Raw genomic sequence first — 11,655 nt, forward strand, 5'->3', positions numbered from 1 at the left:
TTTCAAAGCTGCTCAGGGTCACAGGTTTTCCACCGTGCTTCATAGTATCTCTGAAGACTACAGTACAGTAGAACACCTCTACAGAGCATGTCCCTAAATCTCTTCAGTTACCAGCAGTAAAAAAAGAGTTGTCATGGTGGCTTCTAGCCGCCAGCTGCTGATATGGGGTCAGTGTAGCCACAAGTACAAAAGATCCACCAATGAGAACACAGTCAGTATAAGTGGATTCTATTTTTGGCATTGGTGATATTACTCAGCAGAGCACGTCATAGTGAGACGGAGTGGCCACTCTCAAAATGGCTGGACAGAATAGGAAGGTTTCCAAAAGCAGCATTGTCAGGCCGAGACATTGTGAGTCCCTTACACAGCTGTTCAAGGGGAATCTGAGCGCCACAAGCTTTGGTTTACATCCATGTGCAGAGGCTCTTAATATTTCCATGGAATATTGGTGAAACAAGGATTTCGATAATCCCCATTTAATTAAGCAGTTCTTTTTTTCTGGTGGTGTTGATAAATGCACAGATGGTAGGTGTGTGCGTAGTAACAATAAAATGCTTGTTCCCTCATGTTTCTTGGATTCATGAATAAATCTATTAAAAATAATCTATAGCTATAAAGCTATAAAAAAGCTGTAGGGTGCTTTTTGTCCAGGTGTGCCCCACTGACCAACGTCACAGTTTGCTCGTTGTTGCAGGGAATTGCACCTGATGGTGGATAACGTTTCCTCTCCAGTGCATTCATGTGTTACGGAAAACAACACAGTGTCAAGTGTTGAGCCAGTCTGCTCCATTAATGTCTACTTTTTTCCTAACAAGTTCTCAACACAGTAAACCTTTACTCTTTTATCCTAGGGCTTATTATTCTGTTAATAATCATAAATATTAAGTATTATAGACTTTTTTTAAATTGACATGCAGTAATAGCTTTGAAACTAATATATTAGTCATGAGGTTAAGAGACTGAAGAACTGAACCAATGGCTTACATATATTTTGTCACTAGAGACAGAAGAGTCACAGTATGGGTTGGATGCTTTCTGTGTACTAGAGGCTCAGTTTGGGATATGCAGATAAAATTTAATAAAGAAAACACATTCTATTTAGTTTTAAATGTGTTCAGGACCTGCCTGGAACATGAAAACCAGGCAAAAACACACTCAGGACTCACTGTGTTCATGTGGTCAAATAAAATCTGAATATCATCCATTTACTAGGAAAACACATCTGTGTTGTTTTCAGCAGAACTGTATACTGTCACTGTTTTTTTTTTTTTTTTGGCTTGGACTAATGGTTTATTCTTTATGTATTCTGCAGAACTCCAAGAGTGCCCAGGGCCTGGTGGGACTAAAGAATTTGGGAAATACAGTGAGTACACTACTGGCCCAACTTTTCCAAAGTAACGTAGCCTTCTTCCACCACAGTGTAGTTCAGGGATCCTTAGTAGCATGAAGCTAATATCAATGTCATACAAAAGCACAAATTCCCTGTCAAAATTCATTATTGTCATGCACTGTTTACTGAACTCAGAGAATATCTGATATGCTCAAATAAGACTCTGTTTAATCCCTCATTTCTTTTGGTCAATCTCACGGTCAAATCCAGCAGCTCCAAGAAGTATTGTGATATCACTTTCACATTCCTCCTGGTCCTTCCACTTGATAGGATTATTTGTCATGCTATCTGTTTGCTCTGAACATTCATTTAGGAGACTTTTGCCAGGCAACAGTAATCAGCCAGTCCAAAAATAAATCATTACACATTACATGGTTACATTAAACTGGCCTTAGCTGGTGCTCTTGGCACTCCTTCAGCTCCTAAAGAACTGAAATAGTCTGAGTTAGCTTTAGTATGGTCTGTTGCTGTTTTGCAGGTAGTGGTGATTTTTGAACTCTTTCACATTTTCTTCTTTTACAGTGTTTTATGAACTCCATTCTCCAGTGTCTTAGCAACACACACAGCCTGCGAGATTACTGTCTTCACAACTCCCACCGCAGAGACCTCAACAACAACAACCGCACAAACACTGCACTCATGGAGGGTGAGCACACTGCTGAAGACTGGGATTTTAAAGTTTATGATTTTGTTCTGTAGCTCCCTCTGTTAAAACACAAACCTGTCCAAAGCATTCTTCTGTCCCTTTTATTTTAGAGTTTGCTAAGCTCATTCAGACAATGTGGACGTCATCCAGCAGTGAAGCGGTTAGCCCCTCAGAGTTCAAGACCCAGATCCAGCGATATGCACCCAGATTCGTGGGCTACAAGTAAGCTTTGGCACAGACTCAGCTAAAGAAACTGATATATTTTTAGGCTTTTTGCTTCCAGAGTGAAAACTTGAAATGATGTGAATATTGTGTAGGTTTTTACTTTATTTCTGTTAAACATTCAGTGAATAACAAGTCATTTTTCTGAAGCTATATTTTTTATATTGGCCTACTACACAGAGTGATCAAGTCGTTAAGTACATTTGGTTAACCACCACCAAGTGTATTTTGATAATTTGATCTGCTCTGTCATTTTCTCCCCGAATGTATTTTTAATATTTTGTTTTCGTTCACTGCCTTTCTCATGCTTGTTAGCAAGCTCAACACTCATCAAGCAGTCCCCGGGGTTGTTGCCGGGGTTTGTTACTCAGCCGACTTCCATTCTGTACCCATGGCTACTACTGACAGATACTATGTGTGTTGTCCAGCCAACAGGACGCTCAGGAGTTTTTGCGCTTCTTGCTGGATGGCCTGCACAACGAGGTGAACAGGGTTACAGTCCGGCCCCGGGCATCCACGGAGGACTTTGACCATTTGCCGTAAGTTTGTGTGGGTTGGGGTTTTTGTGTGTCTGTGTGTGTGTGTGTGTGTGTGTGTGTGTGTGTGTGTGTTTGATTTCTCCTTGGTGAGTGGCTGGAGCAGAGCCAAGCCTTTGTTTACTGAAACGAGGGACAGAGGGCAACATGTATGCCCTGTGCTTTAACTTAAAACAGCGTTTGTATTAGAGGATGTGTGACCTACGGCACGTCACCTGGCAATTCTTTTTTTCTTATTTAATGTATTTTTTTTAATTGAGGAGCCAAGAAAACAAAAACGGCAAAAAATAAAACAAGACATGTGAAGACATGAAATAAACAAGACATGAAAAATTCAGACAACAAGCTTCCTCAAGTTTTATATTTTCACCCACATAATAACCCCAAACCAAAACAGAAACATCCATCCATTATCTGTAACCGCTTATCCAGTTCAGGGTCGTGGTGGGTCCAGAGCCTACCTGAAATCATTGGGCGCAAGGCGGGAATACTCCCTGTAGGGGGCGCCAGTCCTTCACAGGGCAACACACACACTCACACATTCACTCACACATTCACTCACACCTACGGACACTTTTTGAGTCGCCAATCCACCTATCAACGTGTGTTTTTGGACTGTGGGAGGAAATTGGAGCACCTGTAGGAAACCCACGCGGACACTGGGAGAACACACCAACTCCTCACAGACAGTCACCCAGAGCGATATTCGAACCCACAACCTCCAGGACCCTGGAGCAGTGTCATTGCGACACTACTTGCTAGTGTGGCGGCCACCGTGCCGCCCAAAAACGCAAACATATACATGTTTACACACACACACACACACACACACACACACACATATATATATATATATATATATATATATATATATATATATATATATATATATATATATATATATATATATATATATATATATATATATAGTGGGGGGAAAATGTCAACTGGCATTATCTGAATGAAATTGAAATATGAAAGGAAATTACCTAATGTAAAATGCAGCAGTGTTGCTTTTTAAAGTGAATTCACCTGCACTTTCTACAGACTCAGTCTGTTTTTCCTCCTGCAGAGATGAGGAGAAAGGAAAGAAGATGTGGAGCAAGTACCTGGAAAGAGAGGACAGCAAAATTGTAGGTATGTATATATGCATTCAAAAAGCTGAGAATGCTCATCAGTGTCTAACTAAATACCTGTGGCTTTCCTGACTTACCCAAAACCTGTAAGACTTTCAAACTTTCCTCCAGATGTCCCCCTTATGAGGTTTTGGGGCCCACTGCCCTCAATTAAATCAACCTTGTCAATATGTTAAAAGGCTGACAAACCATAAATAATAGGAACATGTTAAAAAAAAACTCTTTTTGCACATATGCAGCATAAACATAAATTCTATGATGCTAAATTCTAATACTTTTGACTATTTAAAATAGAATTACACCAATGTAAGTTACTAAATTAGATTGTGAATAATAAGAAAAAATCAGAGTATCAATATAAAATGCCCCTCACCTGCACCCTACCATTTGAATGTTGAATCTGTAAGGGATTTAATTTTTATTATTATATATTTTTTTTTATTAAATAAAACACTTAAAGGCAATGTCTACGATTTTGGGGAACTGTTGCTCTCTTTGGTTCATTTATGCTCAGAAGTACCACATCTTTTCAGGTAGAATGATTTGTTTGTACATAGCTGAGGTTTAACTTGTCTGTAAGTTTTCATTTACTATTTTAATTTCTAAAGAAACTAATTTGTTACTCGTTTAGTTTTGTAGCAATTTTTTACATTTACTGTCTTGCATGTTATCAGTTGCGCTACCGCGCCGCCCCTGATGACAATGTTTGGAGGTCACTTTGGTGTCTAAACATCTCCAGATGCTATTTTTCTGATGTGAGCAGAGCGAGAGAGCCTAGCATATTGGACAGAGCCCCTTTCTTTTTTTTCTTTTTTTTACCCATTTATTGAAACAGGGGCTTAGAAAACAGATTAGACCAGTTTCTTGCACGCAAACAAAAAGACTGGAGAGCAGCAGATGGTGAAGAAACATCCTCAGAACTCTTTTAAAAAGTGTTTTTAGGTTAAAAAGCGTGAACAATTTTAAAACATTAAATGAGATGTCGTCATACTTCTCTGACATATAGGTTTATACATAAATTTTGATTAATGTGTGTGCTTGTTATGTGTTTGTGTGTGTGGTCAGACTTGTTTGTAGGGCAGCTGAAGAGTTCTTTGACATGCACTGAGTGTGGCTACTGTTCTACTGTGTTTGATCCCTTCTGGGATCTTTCCTTACCAATCGCCAAGGTCAGTCTGTCTCTCTCTCTCTCTAAGTAATGTCCTCTGTTGCATGTGGTGCAGTGAAAGAAGTGATTGGTGTTTAACATTGTGTATTCCACTCAGAAGGGCTATGGAGAGGTCAGTCTAATGGACTGTATGCGGGTCTTCACTAAAGAAGATGTGCTGGATGGAGATGAGAAACCGGTTAGTGCTTCATTAGGCTACCTGCCCTGCTGCTCATGATCATTTACATTTGCCAGCTACTTTTCTGCCTATTGAATTCAGAGATGGCTAGTTTTGTTGGGCAAATATTGTTTTGCTAAAAGGCTGGTCTCTTTCTCCCTCAGACATGTTACAGATGTAAAGCCAGAAGAAGATGTACAAAGAAGTTCACAATTCAGAAGTTCCCCAAAATCTTAGTGCTACGTATCCTTTGGGTTTCTGTTTTTAACTTTAAGATGTCAGCATAGACACACACTACACATACATCTCATCTCTTAGAACAAGATTTAAACATCAAGTCTTAAAAATGTCAATAAAAAAACTGTGTAAATATATAGTGTACAAAAAAACATTTTTTTACTATGATATAATAAAATTTTAATCCAAATATATTTGGGATAATTTCTTTTTGTCCCTCGATTATTAAATGCTATAGACGGTGACAGTATATCAATGGGCTTTAATGGTTTTCCTCATTAGGCTGCCAGGAATCTCCCAGGATCACTCCGTGCTTGTTATTGACTGTTGGTAGGACTGTGTCTTTCCTTTATTCAGCCATTCAGATCTGAAGCGGTTCTCAGAAGCTCGAGTCAGATCCAGCAAGCTGTCCACTTTTGTCAACTTTCCCCTGAAGGACCTAGATCTCAGGGAGTTTGCCTCAGACAGAAGCAGTTAGTATTGTTATGTGTTAGACTCTTAAACATTTATCCAATATTTCTTTTCTCAGTCTTTGTTCTGAGGTGTCTGTATCTGTCTTTGCCTCTAGGTAGTGCAGTCTACAATCTGTATGCAGTGTCCAATCACTCAGGCACTACCATGGGGGGGCATTACACAGCGTACTGCTGCAATCCTGCCACAGGAGAATGGTACACGTATAATGACTCCAGGTACTGTTTACACTCTCAAACTCTCAAACACAGAGGTCTGCAGTCTTAGGGTAGAGACATACTTGCTGTTTGTTCACTTACTTGCCTATGGGCTACACTTGTAACTGAAGGCTTCCACCAGAGGGCAGACCAGAGAAAGATGTGGGTAATTGCAGATTTGGCTCTCACACAGCCTTCTTCAAAACCGTCCACCACTGTGATGCAGTTGATCGCCTGCACTGCTCCCTACCATTTACGCATGGACTGTACCTTGTGTACACGTAGCGTTTATTTTCTGAGGATGTGCACAATCTACGCACCAAAACGATGCAGGATATGCAAGGCAGCCATGATATGTACGTGGACACTTAGTTAACAGCAAGTTTATCTCTACCTTTGTCTTCCAAGGGCTGATGTGGTTAGAGATATTACATTCCATTCAAAAAACATGCACTTGCTTTGAGCTCTTGTTGCCCCCGAAATAATCGCACAATTCAAATGCTGCTCCTCGTCTGTTGTTACCCAAATCACAGCACCACGTTTTGAGTCCAGTTTGATTCCCTAACCTCATCCAAAAGTTAGTGCAGTTTCTGCAGTGCTGAACCCAAAGTAGCAAAAATAGGGGCTCTGTTCTTCCTATTACAGGTCAGTCCTGCATCACAATGATTTTGAAGCTGTAATTTTAAGATAGTGTTCCTTTAAATCCTGTTACAAAAACATGTTAAACAAAAGATATTTTACAAACCTTTTAAGGAAGATGAAAATTTACAAGGAGATAAAATTAAAACATGGCGAAATATAGAATAAAACTGAAAAACTATGAACAAACATGAAATTAAACCCATCTCTGTCCAACACATATGTTAGAAACGATGTCTGAACATGACTGCCTGGCACAGCTGACACCTGATTTAACTTGTTAGATCAGTCAATTTTAGCCTTCAATCAATTGAATAGTTATATAACGTGTGGCCTTTTGAGGTTAGAATGAAAACTTGCAACCGCACTGGCCCTTTGCAGAAAAGATGAGTGACCTCTCATCTTAACACTATCGCTGTCCACTCCTCCACATCCCCAACCTTTATACAAGAGTTTGGTCCTCAAAGGGCAGCCTCCCACAGCTGTAGCACCTAAGTGGCGATGAGGCTTAAATAAAGGCTCTTCATGAAGGTTCTGTGCAGTATGTGGCCAACTTGTTGCTCCTTTCCTTCCAGCCATTATATGTTTCTTTTCTGCATCTCTCTTTCTAAGCCACCCCCTCTCTCGCTCAGGCTTTCTAACCTCTCTCCTCCCACTCAATCTCCCTGTGAACACTGCCTTTAAACCTGCAGAAGCTTCAGCATGTCTTACTTTACTGTCTATGTCCTCTCAGTGCTGATCCAAAGCAATGTTGGAGGTGAATGTTTTAAAGGGACTGTTTAGTAAAACAGCAGGTCATGGATCAGCCATGACATATAATATTGAAGTTTAATTGCAGTCTTTTAAGTTCAAGGGTTTTAATGTAGCATATTAATTACTTAATTAATACAATATTAATGTAAATTAGCTTTACAGAAATCGGGGTTTCCTGGCCCAAAGTGACCATCTCTGAGGCAACGGTGGCAGGAAAAATATTAATTTAATTACTGTTAGAAGGCTGTCAGTGTGAGAACTGAGGATTAAATCCATGAAAAACAGTGACTATCCAAATATCAAACGAGTGAATGTGTATTTCACCTAGTCAGTAAGTGGCATTAACTATTGCACTGATGCCTTTAATGTGAGGAATGTCAGCTATTTATATTAAGAGGCCTTTTTTGCAAACACCAGCTGTCGTGTTCATTTGAAGTATGTCCTGGACACCAACCATTTCTTGACTGATATAAAATTGAATTGAATATGTTTGACCATAAATCTAAAGTCATCAGAGTAGTGGTGGCTTGCTGCCTCAGTTATATAAATACACACTAATCCAGATTTTGCATGTTAAATGATTAGAGGTCACAGAGTTCTGTATGTGTGTGTGTGGTATTTCACATGGCATGTTTGTGTCCTCCTGCAGAGTCACGCCAATGTCCTCCAGCCAGGTGCGCAGCAGCGATGCGTATGTACTGTTTTATGAGAAAGCCGGCCTGTGAGGATAGGTGGGCTTCAGAAGAAGGAGAGCACCTCAGACCCCAGGGCTCATCATACACTCCCTCAAACCCCACTGCTTCTCCTACTGACCGACAGAACAAGACTGCCCTCTGCTGGACACCTGACAGAAATACATGTAATGTCATTGAGGCCACTCTGCTTCTGTGTCCAGTTCTTTTTTTCATCAAGGGCGCAGGAGATGTTTCCTGATGTGTGTGTGTGTGTGTGTGTGTGTGTGTGTGTGTGTGTGTGTGTGTGTGTGTGTGTGTGAGAGAGAGAGAGTGACCGAGGGCAGCTCTTGGGAAGGCAGTCGGGCAATAAACCCTTGTGGCTCTGTGTCAGGAGTCTCTCGCTATGCACTGCAAAGGAATTTGTCCCAATTGCGCCTTCTTCTTGTTAAAGATCGCCTCAATAGAAAAGGACTTGTTTTATGTTTTTTTAATGATTTTTTTCTGTTTTATTATATGCATTTTTATTCCTAACCTTTTGGGAACCGAACTGGTATTAGGCTTCACCTGCTGGAGCATTGAGAAAACAACAAAATTACAGCCCAAAAGCTGCAACTAACTGTTGATTTTGCCCTTCTTTTACACCCTTAAGCTTTCAATTCTCACACTGTTGTTTTTGTGATTTTTTTCCCCCTCTTTTAATCTCGCCTGATTGGTCCCTTACCCCCTGAGTTCTAAAAAATGGGCAGAAATTCTGTGGAAAAGGAAAGGATGCCTTTGTGGCTGTGGCGTGTTTTTATTCAGTGTGGCTGCTACTGAGCTCTTAAAATGCTGTGAATGAAAGGACAATCCAGTTCAGCTGACTAAGATTAGTGGTACTCCTGATCTTACGGATTGGTTCATCCTTGATTTCATGCCATTGAACAACATGAGAAGAATGTTTTGAAAAAAAAAAAAGAAAAAGAAAAAACACTATATCTGTATATTTTTATATATGATGCAATATAGAGAATGTACTATACAGTGGTGCTGAACAAGACCTGTTACTGTTCTCAGTTCATTTAACAGGAGAAAGAATGGTTACTATTTATGCTTACAGGTGATAATGAGATGAGTCACATTTTAACAGTGGCAGATGAAGTATGTATGAAATAATAAATTTTAATAAAACAACCAACTTCTTCCTCTTCATTATCTCTCTAGAATGTGTTTGACTTGGCATCAGAAATGACTATTTGTACAATAAATATAGTAATATTATACACTTCTAAACTAATATCATTATGGTAACATGATGTCAGTGAGTGTTGGTTTTAAGATAAAAAGGACAGAAGGTTTAAAATGGCAGCTGATGTAGGTTATAGTTCTGTGTCATTATGTCAGTGAATGCTGTCCAGATTGTTCTTGAAATGTCATTTACTTTTCTGCTCTTTTGGTTTTGTATGATTATACAAATGCCTAATGGGGCCATGAGCTACATATCAAGCCTAACTACAAAGTGCAGGAAAATGATTCACAGATACTCCTTAAACAAGATATTTCCATTAAAAGTTTTGATCGTTTCATATTTAACTCGTTTACAGGAACTGTACACACAGCTGATGTTTGCATTTAGGGGCGTGCACCAGAAGATTACAGCTTCCAGAGAACTGAGTCATGAACTTTGAAACTCAGAGATTGGTAGCTGGTTAAAGGTGTGAGAATACGTATCAAAAAGTAACTGGAGTAAAGACTGAAAGAAGTAAGTGAACAGCACAGACTCACACTAATGGAACTTAATGTTGCATCAGCGTGTGGTAAGTTGCCGTGCTTACGATAAAGTTCTTATTTATTTATTTGTTGTTTTTTGGTATAGGGACCTTTTGTGTTGTCAGCTGCAACATTCTGTAGTAATTTTACGTTGTTTTAATGTAGTAAGTACTAGACTTGCTTAGAGCACAATAGCGTTGATATTGAGTGCTTAGTGCATGTATCCAGGAGCCAATTTTGTTTAAATGCAGACCTTCAAAGTTAAAAGTTGATCATGTTTTCAAGTTATACTTTTTATAATATATACCAAGTAATATTTTGTCATTTTAAACCAGTAGCTGGTTTGGTTAATGGTAAATCAGAAGCTCTGATGATAGAATGAACAAATCCTTGCAACGGCACTGAGGAGAAATCTGTGCTCAGTCACAGCTCACAACTTTTTTGTTTTTTGTTAACTGCATTAATCTTTAAGAAAATGTTAAAATATTCTAATATATTTTTGGTAATATTTAACATTGGATATATATACTCCATCACAAATGAGTGAATTTAAAAAGTTACTCAATGTTCTAGCTCTAGTTATCTGTGGAATAAAGTGGAACCTAAAGCTGAACTTCATACACCAGCTTCTAATTTGAGTTAGCTAGCTGCTTTTAGGAATGCGGTAGTAATTCTTGTAACAGTCCCTGTATATCTTACTCATAAAGGACGTTTTACCTTCTGCAGCTGGAAATCAGAATTACCCTTTACTAGTCCTTGTGCTGCTGGGCAGGACTAATTCTGGGAAGACCTCGGCAGTGAATACCATCCTCGGAAGGCGTGAGTTTGAGATTGGTGTGAAGACCAGGCAGTGTGTGAAGAGACACGGCTGGGTGGATGAAGTGAGAGTGGCGCTTGTGGACACACCTGGATGGAGTGTGTTTGGAGTTGCAAATACAAAGCAGGTGAAGCAGGAGATCCTGCGCAGTGAGACCCTGAGCGTTGTTGGTCATCGGGTCTTCCTCCTGGTCATCCCTGTGGATCATTTCAGTCGAAGAGACCGCCGATATGTGGAGGAGCACTTGGGCATCCTGGGATTTGACGTTTGGAAGCACACTATGGTGCTCTTCACTTGGGGGGATGAGCTGAGGGGAAAAAACATTGAAGAACACATAAGTAAAAGTGGCGAGCATCTCCAAAAGATCCTGGACTTGTGTGAAAACAGGTACCACGTTTTTAACAACAAAGAAGCTGACAGCTACCCCCAGGTCAGTCAGCTGATTCAGACTGTCAGACTAATGTTCCACATTAATGAAACAGGAGTCAAAAGCAATGAAAGGGGTCAACAGCAGAGGTAGTATTACATTTAATGGAGGATCGTTCAGACTGTCCCCCTGCACGTGACTGTATTTTATTGTATACTTTCATTACACTTGCTTCTCTCTGAGAATAACGGTCTTTGGTATTTATTTAATTTATTGCGAGGTGCGAAACATCATATATGTGTGAGGAATCAAATAAAACTGATAATATTCAGTATTATAGCATTTTACAAATATATTACAATATTACAGGACTTGATTATATGACATTAATAAATGTACTGAAATTGTAGGCATTCATGATTGCTGAAAGATGTTTTAAACCTTTCTGCTGTTTGAAGGAGTGGTGGAAGGGGGAGGTGTGATGCCTTATTATTGTGGC

At 39.6% G+C, this 11,655-nt stretch overlaps 2 protein-coding genes across 6 annotated transcripts in view; both read left to right on the plus strand.

Annotated features, from left to right (window-relative positions):
• Positions 1-9,376, plus strand: part of usp2a (ubiquitin specific peptidase 2a) — a 28,921-nt gene extending 19,545 nt beyond the window's left edge. For 3 of the 5 annotated variants that reach the window (XM_066663238.1, XM_066663228.1, XM_066663259.1), the window contains 11 exons: positions 1,313-1,363; positions 1,913-2,036; positions 2,147-2,258; positions 2,687-2,797; positions 3,867-3,931; positions 4,996-5,099; positions 5,196-5,276; positions 5,420-5,498; positions 5,858-5,965; positions 6,061-6,181; positions 8,202-9,376. In XM_066663238.1, coding sequence (XP_066519335.1) covers positions 1,313-1,363; positions 1,913-2,036; positions 2,147-2,258; positions 2,687-2,797; positions 3,867-3,931; positions 4,996-5,099; positions 5,196-5,276; positions 5,420-5,498; positions 5,858-5,965; positions 6,061-6,181; positions 8,202-8,277 — 1,032 coding nt within the window. In that variant the 3' untranslated portion in view covers positions 8,278-9,376. The remainder of the gene's footprint in view (positions 1-1,312; positions 1,364-1,912; positions 2,037-2,146; positions 2,259-2,686; positions 2,798-3,866; positions 3,932-4,995; positions 5,100-5,195; positions 5,277-5,419; positions 5,499-5,857; positions 5,966-6,060; positions 6,182-8,201) is intronic. The other 2 variants (XM_066663249.1, XM_066663269.1) reach the window with 1 other exon arrangement.
• Positions 9,377-9,991: 615 nt separating this feature from the next.
• LOC136666636 (GTPase IMAP family member 4) lies at positions 9,992-11,309 on the plus strand. The gene is made up of 2 exons (XM_066644961.1): positions 9,992-10,019; positions 10,699-11,309. Exons 1-2 carry the CDS (start codon positions 9,992-9,994, stop codon positions 11,307-11,309), a joined length of 639 nt encoding a protein of 212 aa, XP_066501058.1.
• Positions 11,310-11,655: the final 346 nt, after the last annotated feature.

Source organism: Hoplias malabaricus, chromosome 1 (assembly GCF_029633855.1).
Source record: "Hoplias malabaricus isolate fHopMal1 chromosome 1, fHopMal1.hap1, whole genome shotgun sequence".
In the NCBI taxonomy this organism is placed as follows: domain Eukaryota; kingdom Metazoa; phylum Chordata; class Actinopteri; order Characiformes; family Erythrinidae; genus Hoplias; species Hoplias malabaricus.